Genomic DNA, 15,081 nt, shown 5'->3' on the forward strand with positions numbered 1-15,081 from the left:
GGCTCATGAAGAGGGAGTAATATAGTGGTCTCTCTGTCCAGCATGGCTCATGAAGAGGGAGTAATATAGTGGTCTCTCTATCCAGCATGGCTCATGAAGAGGGAGCAATAGAGTGGTCTCTCTATCCAGCATGGCTCATGAAGAGGGAGTAATATAGTGGTCTCTCTATCCAGCATGGCTCATGAAGAGGGAGTAATATAGTGGTCTCTCTATCCAGCATGGCTCATGAAGAGGGAGTAATATAGTGGTCTCTCTATCCAGCATGGCTCATGAAGAGGGAGTAATATAGTGGTCTCTCTGTCCAGCATGGCTCATGAAGAGGGAGCAATAGAGTGGTCTCTCTATCCAGCATGGCTCATGAAGAGGGAGTAATATAGTGGTCTCTCTATCCAGCATGGCTCATGAAGAGGGAGTAATATAGTGGTCTCTCTATCCAGCATGGCTCATGAAGAGGGAGTAATATAGTGTCTCTCTGTCCAGCATGGCTCATGAAATGGATCTCCAGGAGAGCCAATGAAGAGTATGGGATCAGCTCCCGCACAGGCCAGTCAAAGCCCTTCTCTGTCCCATTACTCCCTGATGCTAGGACAGCAGAGTCCCTGCCCAATTTTTTTTTTATTATTGTATTTTACTACTAGCACTAACTTTGCTGATAACTTCAAGGGATCCTATTATGGTCTCTGTGCAGTGTGGGAGCAATGAGCCATCTGCAATCTATTTGGGCTCAAACTCCATTCAAATTAAAGGACCAGCAGGTTCATGGGGAAAAGAAAAAGACCCCAAACTCTTTCTATTAGACAAAGTGCTGAGATCTTGATTCACTGTATTATCTGAGTTCACTGACAAAAGCTTCTCTCCATAAATGTGTCTATGAATGTGTCCACGAAGCACTCTGAATGAATAGGGCTTTTTATGTACAGTATAGGCATTTTTATTCAGAATTCATAAGGAGCAGCCATTTTACAAGGCTGGGTTACATTAAATCCTAAGTGGAGGAGAGGAGATACTGACATTACCATGAAGCCACATCGAGTCATACTAGCCGTACACACACACACAAGTTTTTTATGTTTTGGGAATGGACGTTCTCCCTCTCTCTTTCATCTCTGTCTCTGTCCCTCCCTCTCTCACTTCCTCCATCTTGTCTGGCTGACATGCTTGTCCTTAATTTGCCTCTCCTGCACAATTTCTCATTCTCTATCCCTCTGTGACTTACACACTCACATACTATCTCCTCCCTTCTCCCACCCGTCTTCCCCCATTGACTCTTGCTATCACCATGCCTCTTCCCACTTATATGCCCCCTCTCCTCTACGTTCTCATCTCTTTCCTCTTCCTCTCGCTCTCTCTCTGTCTGTCTCTCTATGTTCTCTCCCTCTTCTGTTGTTTTTGCTTGCTCTCTTGAATGCAGAACATCTCTCTCCCTCTATCTCTCCTTCCCTCTTCACCCATCCCTCTCTCTTTATCTCTCTCTCTCTCTCTCTCTGTCTTAGAATGCAGGATATGTGATGAAAGGAGGGAAGTGCTGTTGACATCACTGAAATGTAATTGACAGCGTGGCGGTGGTGTCCGTCCATACGAGAGTCCCAGCTCACTGCGGGGGAAGATGCATTTGTGGGCCACACTCCTAATGAGCTCCTTACCACTGGATTCTCTGTGGCTTCAACAGCCATCCTCTCTTCATCCCTCTATCCCCGTCTCCCATCCTGACAGTGGAGAGTTAGAGTCTGGAGTGGCTAGACGTGCCCTTGAAGAGTCAAGTCCTTTCTTGGCAGCCTGACAGAGTTGGACATTCCGTGGTGACGTCATGGAGGGTTAACTCTCCTCGCCCACCGCAGTGAGAGGAGAGCAAGGATCCAGCTACACGGCTCACATCATAGGCTGGGTTTCCCATGCTCTGTCGCTGAAGGTTACAAAGTGTCATATCTGAAATGGAGCCAGAGGAGGGAAAGATTTCTCACACTCTAATTGTGTGTGTGGTTCTCTCTCTCTATCCTCCCTTTTGCTGTTTCTCCCCTCTCCTACTGTGTGTCAATATCTGCATTTTAGCATGCAAGAAATTAGCCTCTCATTCTGAGTGTCTCCCTCTCTCTGTGTACCTCTCCCTCTATCCCTCCATTTCCTTTTCTCTCTCTCCCGGTGTTGTGATCAAAGTGCCTGGTGTGTCTCTCTGCAGTGCTGTGTGATCAGAGAAGTGTGTGGGGGGAGATGAGGCCGGAGGAACATACTGTCCCCTTCTGGCTGGGAATACTAAGAGACCATCCTCTTCTCTGGGCTGTCTTTGGTCTAAGTACAGCAGTCTCCAAGGTTACATAACCTCGCATCAAATCAACAATGACCTTTATCTGACTTTAGCAGCCAGTGTTCTGGGACAGAGCACCCCATGGGACCGTCAGGCACGTCACCTGAAGACTCGCCTCTTATCCCCAATGAAAAGGCCACCGCAAGAGAAGGGCTCGGTTGGGCACGGCTGGAAACTGTTCAGCTGAAGAGTGACCCCATAAGGTTAGCTGTACAAGACTGTGTGTGAGAGAGAGAGAGAGAGAGAGAGAGAGAGAGAGAGAGAGAGAGAGAGAGAGAGAGAGAGAGAGAGAGAGAGAGAGAGAGAGAGAGAGAGAGAGAGAGAGAGAGAGAGAGAGAGAGAGAGAGAGAGAGAGAGAGAGATAGCCTCTTGTTTATGCTGACCAGAGAGTTGCTGACTGCGCTCACCTAGGTTATTTTTGGGTCAGGGAGAGGTGAGAGGCTACAGATAGCTAGGCATGGCTCCTCTATAGGACATGTCACGAGAACAAACGAACACTGAGTTCAAAATGACAAATTCAAAAATCACTACATCGTCACAACAACCGCTATACTCAAAACAGAGGGAGGAAACAATAGTTAAGTGCGCAATCTGTACTTTCACAAAAGCGTTTGAAACAGTAGTAGAAAAGAAACAGGTTCCTCATGAAGAACCAGTAGAACCACTAGACAGCATGACAGGGATTTTAAAAAGGCAATGGGGGAAATGGGCCATGATATCCTACCCATCCTGCACTCTGGCGGTGAGAGGCAGTACTTCATGCAGGGAGAAGGGCACTCCTGCTACTATAAGCTTGGGGAAGAAAGGAAAGCTGTGTCCATGGGAACGGGCTTGGAATACTGATGCCACAGTGCAGGGGTGCATTGGAGCTGCAGTCTATTCTGGCAAGCTCAGGCTAAGGCCTTAGGTATTCTCATTACAGCTGTCCTCTAAATGTCTGAAGGCTATCATCAAATCTTCCCCTTTTGTCAAAACCGGGCTTACAAAGTACCCCCTGTCACTATTATTCGATTGTGAATATCTTAAAGATAATAATACAACATTGATCAAATAGCAGCAGTGAAATAGTTTCTCATCATGTTCACATTGCGTTTGTCACTAAGCTTGTCAAAGTCCCCAGTCAGTCCTTCTGGTCCCCATAAAGGATTGTATGATTTGTGACCCACTGTCTCTAAATGTTGAAAGTAAAGCGACATTAGACTAAAATGCACCATGAACTCCTTCTTTTCCTCCACTGGTAACGGCCGTGGCCAAACTTGGAGGTGGTGTCGATGAACTTGAGGTTGATCTTCTCCGTTGCAAGATGGTTCAACTGCACCAACAGAGACTGAAAACAGAAGTTAATCAATATGACATTTTGCAACCACACATGCCTTTCACATATATAGGTGTATGATTTGTGATCCGCCATCTACTAATGAGCTTCCTTGTTTTTATTCTTTAACTGTCTCCAACAGTTCATGTTTCAGCATGTTGAAATATAATACTGTATCGTCCCTCTATTACCTGCTGGATGAGGGACGGGGGAGTCAGGGCCTCCTTCAGACAGACAGACTCCTGACCCCATCCTCTCCATGGGACCTGATCCTGAGTGTGAGGTCCTCCCTGATGGTCTGTCTCCCTGGCTGTCAGACTCCCTGCCATATTGCCACAGTCAGTTCCCTCACCCTGCAGGACAACACTGACTCTCTGCCAGCCTATGTGCCAGGCCAGGCCAGGGCACCCCTCACACACCTACACACAGGCACACGAGCGTGCACAAACACACACACTCACACAATGCTTGGCCCTCCTCTCTCCTGTCCCAGCATGCTCCCTGGCTAGATGGCTTCAGTCCCACTACTAACAGCTGCTGCCTCAGGCCTGGGGCCCACACCCACTGCACTAGACTGGAGGTTCCACTGCTCCAGGCCCAAAGCACCAGCCCCAAAGCCCCAGCCCCAAAGCCCCAGCCCAGTCCAACCCAGGACAACAACAAACAACCTTACTGCTCTGACTGGCACTACAATTACATACCAGGTTATCTGAGACAAACCTACATAACACACCAGTTTAAAAAATAATAAAACATCATTACAGTAGAAGAGCAGAGGCAGGGCCTCCCGAGTGGCACGGTGGTCTAAGGCACTGCATCACAGTGTTGCTGTGCCACTAGAGATTCTGAGTTTGAGTCCAGGTTCTGTCACAGCCGGCCGCGACTGGGAGACCCATGGGGCGGCACACAATTGGCCCAGCGTCGTCCGGGTTAGGGGAGGGTTTGGCTGGCAGGGATGTCCTTGTCCCTTCACACACTAGTGACTCCTGTGGTGGGCTGGGTGCAGTGCATGCTGACACGGTCACCAGGTGTGCTGTGTTTCTTCTGAAACATTGGTGTGGCTGGCTTCCGGGTTAAGTGGGCATTGTGTCAAGAAGCAGTGTGGTTTGGTTGGTTTGTGTTTCAGAGGACACACAGCTCTCAACCTTTGCCTCTCCCGAGTCCGTACGGGAGTTGCAGCGACGAGACAAGACTGTAACTACAGTGCCTTGCAAAAGTATTCATCCCCCTTGGTGTTTTTTGTATTTTGTTGCATTACAACCTGGATTTTTATTTGGATTTCATGTAATGGACATACACAAAATAGTCCAAATTAGTGAAGTGAAATGAAAAAAATGACTTGTTTGAAAAAAATCTAAAAATGTTTAAACGGAAACGTGGTGCGTGCATATGTATTCACCCCCTTTGCTATGAAGCCTCTAAATAAGATCTGGTGCAACCAATTACATTCAGAAGTCACATAATTAGTTAAATAAAGTCCACCTGTGTACAATCTAAGTGTCACATTATCTCAGTATATATACAACTGTTCTGAAAGGCCCCAGAGTCTGCAACACCACTAAGAGCGGGGCACCACCAAGGAAGCAGCACCATGAAGACCAAGGAGCTCTCAAAACAGGTCAGGGACAAAGTTCTGGAGAAGTACAGATCAGGGTTGGGTTATAAAAAAATATCTGAAACTTTGAACATCCCACGGAGCACCATTAAATCCATTATTAAAAAATGGAAATAATATGGCACCACAACAAACCTGCCAAGAGAGGGCCGCCCACCAAAACTCACAGACCAGGCAAGGAGGGCATTAATCAGAGAGGCAACAAAGAGACCAAAGATAACCCTGAACGAGCTGCAAAGCTCCACAGCGGAGATTGGCGTATCTGTTCATAGGACCACTTTAAGTCGTACACTCCACAGAGTTGGGCTTTACGGAAGAGTGGCCAGAAAAAATCCCTTGCTTAAAGAAAAAAATAAGCAAACACGTTTGGTGTTCGCCAAAAGACATGTGGAGACTCCACAAACATATGGAAGAAGGTACTCTGGTCAGATGAAACTAAAATTGAGCTTTTTGGCCATCAAGGAAAATGCTATGTCTGGCGCAAACCCAACACCTCTCATTACCCCAAGAATACCATCCCCACAGTTAAGCCTGATGGTGGCAGCATCATGCTGTAGGGATGTTTTTCATTGGCAGGGACTGGGAAACTGGTCAGAATTGAAGGAATGATGGATGGCGCTAAATACAAGGACATTCTTGGCATTCTGGTTTCAGTCTTCCAGAGAATTGAGATTGGGACAGAGGTTCACCTTTCAGCAGCACAATGACCCTAAGCATACTGCTAATGCAACACTTGAGTGGTTTAAGGGGAAACATGTAAATGTCTTGGAATGGCCTAGTCAAAGCCCAGACCTCAATCCAATTGAGAATCTGTGGTAAGACTTAAAGATTGCAGTACACCAGCGGAACCCATCCAACTTGAAGGAGCTGGAGCAGTTTTGCCTTGAAGAACGGGCAAAAATCCCAGTGGCTAGATGTGCCAAGCTGATAGAGACATACCTCAAGAGACTTGCAGCTGTAATTGCTGCAAAAGGTGGCTCTACAAAGTATTAACTTTGGGGGGGGGGGGTGAATAGTTATGCACGCTCAAGTTTTCTATTTTTTTTTGTCTTATTTCTTGTTTGTTTCACAATAAAAAATATTTTGCATCTTCAAAGTGGTAGGCATGTTGTGCATATCAAATGATATAAACCCACAAAAAAAAACAATTTTAATTAAATGTTGCAAGGCAACAAAATAGGAAAAATGCTAAGGGGGTGAATACTTTCGCAAGCCACTGTACCAATTGGATACAACGAAATTGGGTAGAAAAAGGGGTAAAAAAAAAAAGAATAGCAGAGGCAGAAATGTGCTGTTTCATATTTGATAAAGCCCTGAAAAGGTACTACGGAGCAGATGGAGAGATTCTTCCAGAAAGAGGCCATTACCTGAACAGTTGACCTCACCTCCATTAGAAAGGCAGGGAGTAATTAGTTCTGTATTTTACAGTGTTACTGGCTGATTTGGAGAAAATGTGATATTATGTATAAGAGCGCTGTAGGTGTTGGGACTGGACATATCTGTGCTTGCGCTGCAGTGAGGGTCAGTGCCTCTGGAGGTTATTATTACATAACACAGGCCATCTCCATGACTCTCCCTCGAGATACAATGACATACTGCTCTGCCTCTCTGTCTTTCTCACTAACAGTCATACCAGACACTGTATCACTTGTTTCAGTGGATGCATCATGTTCATATCACATTCTTTGGGATTTGTTTCCCCTCCTTGGACGTCAACGACGAGAAATGCTTCCATTGGGGAAATTTTTGAAAAACTGAAATGTGCTATTATGTGAACAATGCTCCAAAGACTTAAAGTAGCACTCCAGTCTCATTCTCACCTCATTGAACACCTGATTTACTTAACAAAAGGCACATCTCAATAGGTGGTCCAGGTAAGTCTGACATGGCACAAGTGGGGGTGTTCTCTATTGCTCTTCTATTGTTCCTCGAGCAAGGGGAAGGCCAATGGACTTCCCATCAAACCAACTCCTTGAATGCCCTCCTTGTAGTTTGCAGTTGTGTCTAAAAAACACTATTTTAATAAAAACATATTTGTTTACCCTTTAGTGTGTGTACTTTACTGTCTTTATACTTGGGAAAAGTTAAAAAATCACTAGAGGACATCTTTACGTTAATAGGAAATAAGGACCTTGAAAATCCTTCTGAAAATCCAATTTTTTGCAAAGGGTGCAGAATATTATGCAGAGATGTGTCTAGCGGGAGATGTGAGGGACGTCTAAATGGAGTGCGAGGCCCTCAGGGTCCTCCTCATTACCTGCTGAAGTGGAGGTGAAAGCACTTTTGAGATGAGTCAGAGTGGAAGGCTTAATTGCTGTACAGAGGTAGGTGAGCCCTGACTGAAGCCAAATATGGGTAGAACACATGGACATACACAGAGTGTACAAAACATTAGGTACACCTGCTCTTACCATGACAGACTAACCAGGTGAAAGCTATGCTCCCTTATTGATGTAACTTGTGAAATCCACTTCAATCAGTGTAGATGAAGGGGAGGAGACGGGTTAAAGAATGATTTTTAAGCCTTGAGACATGGATTGTGTATGTGTGCCATTCAGATGGTGAACGGGCACGACAAAATATTTAAGTACCTTTGAAACGGGTCATCTCTTTATACCTGTCGCAAGACCCATTGGTTGATGCTTATTTATAAAACCATCTTAGGCCTCACTCCCCCCTATCCGAGGTATCTACTGCAGCCCTCATCCTCCACATACAACACCCGTTTCGCCAGTGACATTGTGCTAAAGTTGCCACAAGCAGAAACATTCCTGGGTCGCTAGTCTTTTCAGTTCGCTGCAGCTAGCGAGTGGAACGAGCAGCAAGACTCAATCATGGACACTCTTACTGACAGCAGCGGCTGCTTCCCGTGATGTATTGTTGTCTCTACCTTCTTGCCCTTTGTGCTGTTGTCTGTGCCCAATAATATTTGTACCATGTTGTCCTGCTGCCATGCTGTGTTGTCATGTGTTGCTGCCATGTTATGTTGTCTTGGGTCTTTGTTGTAGTGTCTCTTGTCGTGATGTGTTTTGTCCTATATTTTTTATTTTATATTTTTAATCCCAGCCCGTCCCTACAGGAGGCCTTTTGGTATGCTGTCATTTTAAATAAGAACTTTTTTCTTAACGGACTTGCCTAGTAAAAAAAAATAAAAACGTGACACGTGGGAAGCACAGGAGTCAACATGGGCCATGACCGAACAAATTGAGGCTGTTGAGGGCAAAAGGGAGCGCAACTCAATATTAGAACGGTGTTCTTAATGTTTTGTACACTGTATAGCCACTGTTGGCTGAATGGAAAATTACTTGCATTTAAAAAGACATGTGGCTGTATACTTTCACATTCATGTAAATCAATAATGGTCTAAAACTGACAAGGACTTTATCGTCTACAGACATAACATCACCCTGATTAGTGCACTCGGGACCGCAGTGTTCTTTCCCGTGAAAATCTGGACAGCCTGCAGCTGTGGGCCATATCACAATAGTCCAGTCACTTTCTCAAGAGGAACATGTGTTGATGGAACAAGTGCCAGGATCTGTTACCCTGACCAAATTCCCACTACGCACCCAAAGCACAAAAATGATTTTAGCGGAGAGCATTTATACAACACGTACCCTTGCCGTGTAACTATGCAGGTTGTCATGAGATTCACAACCCATCTATTAGCCTTGGAACTGTACTAATTAACCACATCTGCTGTTTTCATTATTCACTGAGCTGTCATCTGCAGCAGTCCAATATGCTGACAGGCAGCGGTACAAGGCCACCAGTACTGCCCAAACGCATCAACACCCTTCAGCTCCAAGGTAGGCAACCGCTACACTGAACAAGCAGTCCTTTTGAAGTCAGCTTATTTCATGAGCCATGTTGACCTTGACAAGTTTACTGCCAACATGTGCAACCGCATAGAGCCCATGACTAGATTGTGCATTAAAGCAGATTACCCCTTCAGTGACAAATACTGAAAAGGTTTACAAAATTGGTGGCAAGATGTGGAACCATTGTTGCCCATGGGGGCAGATCGTCAACAGGCAGTATGCACAGCCAAAATTGGCTGTGTAATACTCATGAACAGCACCTTAAATTGAAACTGCATTATTTAACTTACCCGACCAAATTCATAGAAATGTAGTTAGAGGCACTCATCGAAGCAAGTCTAAGGGGTAGATCTGTTCTACGCATCTATTCAGTTTGAGTCTTTGTACACCAGTGTCAGACAATATCACAGCGGGTTAAGTGGTACAAACAGTATCTACACCACTGTCACAAAACAATAAGCTAGCTGAATTTCTCCCTGAAAACCGCTGGGCCGTCAACAGTCCTACTTATCAGGACTCAACTTAATTTGATCAAGCCACATGTAGCAAATAACCATCCATTTTTTGTTTAACAAAAACTCAACTTGCTGGGCCCAGTTAGGTCTCAGATTAAAGTTTAAGAAACGAGAAAGGAGTTTTCACTTGTTTTATTATTAAACAACTCCGCAGTGCAGTATGAGGACTCATACCACCAGACAGAGCTAGAGGACACGGCATTTAGGCCGTCTCTTCCTTGGCAATGCGGTCCTTCTTGAGTGGTCCCTGTAGACAGAAAGGACAAGTGGTCAGTGACGATGCATATACAGAGTTTAATAAGCAACCTCTAGGCCATCTGTGGCTCCAGGGGTGATGTTCCCAGAGAGTGAACAGGGAACAGCAAAAAAATGACGCCGCTCCCCTGCCTCACTGAAGTTTGATCTAGCACCTGAATGGAACCCAAATTCATACCAAGAGTGAACCAGGTTACGATAAGTGCACTACGGGCATAGGGGACTGAGCTGCAATGCCGGTTGTATGTGAATTAGGGTGGGTCCACTACATAGATGCAGGGGACTTGTGAAACAGAGGGAAGACAAGGGAAGAGACAAGTGAATGTCATGGAAACTGAACGCACCATGAACGCCTTCTTTTCCTCCACTGTCTGGAAGCGGCCGTGGCCAAACTTGGAGGTGGTGTCGATGAACTTCAGGTCGATCTTCTCCGTGGCGCGACGGCTCGACTGCACCAACAGAGACTGAAAACAGAAGTTTTTTATTATTATTTAAGATTAATTCCTTTAACAGGACATACAAGGCAACAATATTAAGTGCGTTGTCCATCTGGTATGAAACAAATGCCGTAGAGTCAGTATACATCAGAACTATACATGCAACAAGGACAGCACACAGCCATTCCTTCAGTCGGCCCAGGGAGGGAACTACCCATATTAAATATCTACCTATTCAGTTTATCCAACTTATAAGTACCTAAATCCCAACTGACAATGCATTGGAATAAACGTGTATAAGACGGAATTGCCTTGTTCCTCACCTTGCGCAGGGTTAGCACCCTCTTCTTGACTCCAATCGTGCAGCCCTTCAGCATGACAAAGTCATTGGTCACCTCTCCGTAGTGGACGAAGCCTCCCAAAGGGGTGATGCTCTTGTTGGACAGATCGTACTCAGTGGCAGCGTTGTTCTTCACCAGCTTGCCGTCCTTGGTGTGGTAGCCCTGGCCTATCTTGTAGATCTTCTTGTTGATCTCTGTGCGGTGGTGGTAGCCCTTCTGACCAGCGCGGGCCACAGAGAAGGCCACACGGGAGGGATGCCAGGCACCGATACAGGCCACCTTACGCAGACCACGATGGGTCTTACGGGGGAGCTTCTTTGTGTGCCAACGGCTGGTGACACCTAACGGGGAAATTTCAATGTTTAGTACCTGAGGACTTGGCATGAATAACTGAAGCTTGGTTAACCTGTTTAGGATAGGGGGCAGTATTGACACGGCTGGATAAAAAAACATACCCGATTTAATCTGGTTACCACTCCTACCCAGTAACTAGAATATGCATATACTTATTACATATGGATAGAAAACACCCAAAATTTTCTAAAACTGTTTGAATGGTGTCTGTGAGTATAACAGAACTCAAATGGCAGGTCAAAACCTGAGAGATTCCTTTACAGGAAGTGGCCTGTCTGACCATTTCTTGAACTTCTTTTCCATCTCTATCATTTACTAAGGATCTCTGCTCTAACGTGACACTTCCCACGTCGTCCATAGGCGCTCAGAGCCCGGGAAAAAACAGAATGTCGTCATTCCAGCCCCAGGCTGAAACACATTATCGCCTTTCTCAAGTGGCCGATCAAGGGACACTGGGCTTATGCGCGTGACCCCGACCGCCCCCGCCTTTGGGATTTTTTCCTCTGTTTGCCGAAAAGGAGATTCCCTGTCGGAATATTATCGCTTTTCTACGAGAAAAATGTCGTAAAAATTGATTTTAAACAGCGGTTGACATGCTTCGAAGTACAGTAATGGAATACTTAGAATTTTATTGTCACGAATTGCGCCATGCGCGCGACACTTCTTTACTATTTCTGATAGTGTCTGGAACGCACGAACAAAACGCCGCTATTCGGATATAACGATGGATTATTTTGGACCAAACCAACATTTGTTATTTAAGTAGCAGTCCTGGGTGTGCATTCTGACGAAGACAACAAAAGGTAATCAAACTTTTATAATAGTATATATGATTATGGTGAGTGCTAAACTTGCCGGGTGTCTAAATAGCGAGCCCGTGATGCCTGGGCTATGTACTTAGAATATTGCAAAATGTGCTTTCACCAAAAAGCTATTTTAAAATCGGACATATCGAGTGCATAGAGGAGGTCTGTATCTATAATTCTTAAAATAATTGTTATGCTTTTTGTGAACGTTTATCGTGAGTAATTTAGTAAAATGTTAGCGAATTCCCCGGAAGTTTGCGGGGGGTATGCTAGTTCTGAACGTCACATGCTAATGTAAAAAGCTGGTTTTTGATATAAATATGAACTTGATTGAACAAAACATGCATGTATTGTATAACATAATGTCCTAGGGTTGTCATCTGATGAAGATCATCAAAGGTGAGTGCTGCATTTAGCTGTCTTCTGGGTTTTGGTGACATATGCTGGCTTGAAAAATGGGTGTCTGATTATTTCTGGCTTGGTACTCTGCTGACATAATCTAATGTTTTGCTTTCGTTGTAAAGCCTTTTTGAAATCGGACAGTGTGGTTAGATTAACGAGAGTCTTGTCTTTAAATGGCTGTAAAATAGTCATATGTTTGAGAAATTGAAGTAATAGGATTTTTAAGGTTTTGAAAATCGCGCCACAGGCTGGCAGTGGCTGTTACGTAGGTGGGACGAATTCGTCCCGCCTAGCCTAGAGAGGTTAACTACATGGTCATTAGTGGGTTGTGGTCTCAGAAGGAAGGCAGCATGGAATGTATCCTCATGCGTGTCGGACGCCATGCCTGACGCAGTGTTCCGTGGTCTCATCACAGACACAAACCTTTGTATCCGTGACCCTTTGTGACACCGATGACGTCGATCATCTCATCCTGGGTGAAGACGTTGGTGATGGGGATAGACTGCTCCAGCCTCTCACGGGCCCAGTCCACCTTGTCAGAGATGGAGCCTCCATTGAGCTGCACCTCCATCAGGTGGGACTTCTTCTGCCTCAGGGGCAGCAGCCTCATCTGGAGGGGGAGGAGAGAGGCAGGTGAGCCTGCTAGTCCTGGGACAAGGACCAGTATAGCTGGTACAAACACTATGTATTCAACCCAAAACTGGGTTAAAATGTGATTCTAGGGACATTGTCTCAGAAGGAAGGCAGCATGGAATGTATCCTCATGTGTGTCGGACGTCATGCCTGACGCAGTGTTCCGTGGTCTCATCACAGACAGTCAGAGGGAGATCTGATTCATTAAAACTACGGGGCATTGCAGGGAGCGTATTCTATCCTGCTCAGACTCACCTGCGTGTGGGCGATGATGCGGACGACCTGGCAGTACTTCTTCATGGAGGCGAAGTCCTTCTCCAGCTGCTTCTTGCCCTCGTCATCCTGCCACTTCTTACAGTACTTTGTGAAGGCCTTCTTCTTGGACTTGTACCTGAGAGCATGCAGCGTGACCGAGGGTAGGGGAGAAGAGGCACACGGGTTGGCACAGGTCCTTCATAACCCCAGGGGGCCAGCGGAAGAACACTGCACTCAGCTGCTCGCCCAGCCTTCACAGGGGCGAAGGGGGCAGTTACAGCTTCAGAAGGGGTTTCGGCTCATGGCGCGGTTTCTAAGAAGCACTTTCCACCGGCCAGAGGAGCCCGGAGCTCATCAGGCCACGAGGGACCCGAGCGGAGCTGCCACCAGTGGGGGCACCGGATGTTAAGACTCGCTCAGTAAAACACTACATGTTTTATACGTCGAGCAACATCATGCTTCAAAGCGTCTATCTAAACGTAATTACACACTACATTCAACCAATAGTTAAAATGTTTTTGTAAATGTCTATTATTTTTCATGTGTGTAATGACTCACCAGTTCCTGTAGAAACGACGCTTGCACTCGTCACTGATGTGCTCAGCGAAGATGGTCTTGAAGGAGCGCAGGCCACGGGGGGTCTCGACATAGCCCACAACACCCACCACAACCATGGGAGGAGTCTCCACAATGGTCACAGCCTCAACCACTTCCTTCTTGTTCACCTCTGTAGGAAAATAGTAGTCAGGTATAAACGTTTGTAATACAGGAGTTCCACAGTAGACTTAAATTGCAAAATGTCAATGCTCATTGACTGCGCTCAGTGCTCGACATTCATCAAGGGTTAGACCCAATATGTCCGCCCGTCGAGGGGATCATCATAGGCAGAAAAAAATAAGACAAACTACAGTACTGCAAGAGCGAACCTAATATGTCTCGGTTATGTATTCATAAATCTCACAACAATAGTCACCCAGTCAATTAAACTAACAAAACTGCATGAAGCCAAATACTCACTTGAGCCAGGTCTGTCGACTTCACGCACGATGTGAGTCATGCCAGCCTTGTAGCCAAGGAAGGCAGTCAAGTGGACTGGCTTGCTGGGGTCATCCTTGGGGAAGCTCTTCACCTTACCACGGTGACGTCTGCTCCTCTTACGGGGCAGAAAGCCCAAGGATCCGTGGCGGGGAGCAGAAAATTTACGGTGGGACTGTAAGACAAAGCAATTCAGCACATTGTCCATGAGGCATACAAAACGATATGAACGCACGCCAGTCAGTATGTCACAACTCGACATTGAACAGGAACAGCACGAGGCCAACCATTCTGTCCGCCCGTCGAGGGAATCGTCTCCCATATTCAATGATTTGTACCTATTGGATGTTTAATCAATAACCGGAGTAGCAACCTCATTAAATAAATCCCAACTGACGATGTAAACAGAGTCTTGGAATAAACATGTAACGTTAGAGGTTCGGAGGACCTCGACTAGCTACTGTTGTCGGGCTAATGGGTGTCAGGCCTCATAAGGTAAAGTCCGTTAACCGTAGAAACTTAACTAGCACGTTCTCAGTTTTAAACAAGTTTGATTGTGAACTAACGTTACAAAATGTTTATTTAAAATGGATTTTAGTAACGAAGCATGCTAGGCCTCAGTGTTTCAGCCATTTTAAACTACCAGTATGCCAACGATTACAGCATACATTCATTCTGTAATAATCTAAGACCATGTTATTATGGTAAGGTCTAACATCATACAACTGTACTAATTACAGATAGACATATCTTACCTATTGACTTAGAGGGGGAACAGATAAGGATTGCGAAGATGTAAAACGGATTGAAAACGCAAGTCTCAAATAAGAACCACGAACTCACCATTTTGCCTCAGCGCCGATTGAAAGAGGCCTACGGAAGAGGGAGGTTTGGTATTTATACAAGGACGTGACCCGTCACGTGATTAACATCGCCAACCAGCATTATGGTTCCGCCTTCCTGCTGTATAAAGGCTTACACTAGAATTGTAGATT

The 15,081-nt window shown here is 45.6% G+C and overlaps 1 protein-coding gene and 3 non-coding genes across 4 annotated transcripts; all 4 read right to left on the minus strand.

Annotated features, from left to right (window-relative positions):
- Nucleotides 1-9,685: 9,685 nt before the first annotated feature.
- rpl3 (ribosomal protein L3) lies at nucleotides 9,686-15,049 on the minus strand. Its single transcript, XM_014193861.2, has 8 exons — nucleotides 14,930-15,049; nucleotides 14,069-14,261; nucleotides 13,610-13,778; nucleotides 13,052-13,187; nucleotides 12,587-12,773; nucleotides 10,584-10,942; nucleotides 10,168-10,287; nucleotides 9,686-9,815 (listed from the first exon to the last, which is right to left on the minus strand). Exons 1-8 carry the CDS (start codon nucleotides 14,930-14,932, stop codon nucleotides 9,771-9,773), a joined length of 1,212 nt encoding a protein of 403 aa, XP_014049336.1. The 5' UTR covers nucleotides 14,933-15,049; the 3' UTR covers nucleotides 9,686-9,770.
- Nucleotides 9,901-10,031, minus strand: LOC123741961 (small nucleolar RNA SNORA54). The gene has a single exon (XR_006769484.1). It is a non-coding gene; the product is annotated as a small nucleolar RNA SNORA54 (small nucleolar RNA).
- LOC123741970 (small nucleolar RNA U83B) lies at nucleotides 12,491-12,583 on the minus strand. The gene has a single exon (XR_006769492.1). It is a non-coding gene; the product is annotated as a small nucleolar RNA U83B (small nucleolar RNA).
- LOC123741971 (small nucleolar RNA U83B) lies at nucleotides 12,889-12,982 on the minus strand. Its single transcript, XR_006769493.1, has one exon. It is a non-coding gene; the product is annotated as a small nucleolar RNA U83B (small nucleolar RNA).
- Nucleotides 15,050-15,081: the final 32 nt, after the last annotated feature.

Source organism: Salmo salar, chromosome ssa03 (genome assembly GCF_905237065.1).
Source record: "Salmo salar chromosome ssa03, Ssal_v3.1, whole genome shotgun sequence".
NCBI classification, from domain to species: Eukaryota; Metazoa; Chordata; class Actinopteri; order Salmoniformes; family Salmonidae; genus Salmo; species Salmo salar.

Excerpts from the sequence above, each read along its gene's own strand:
- rpl3 (XM_014193861.2), bottom strand. Across the intron at positions 13,779-14,068 it reads AGTCGACAGACCTGGCTCAA|AGGTGAACAAGAAGGAAGTG; the intron begins GTGAGTATTTGG and ends ATTTTCCTACAG. Across the intron at positions 12,774-13,051 it reads GCATCATCGCCCACACGCAG|ATGAGGCTGCTGCCCCTGAG; the intron begins GTGAGTCTGAGC and ends CTCCCCCTCCAG.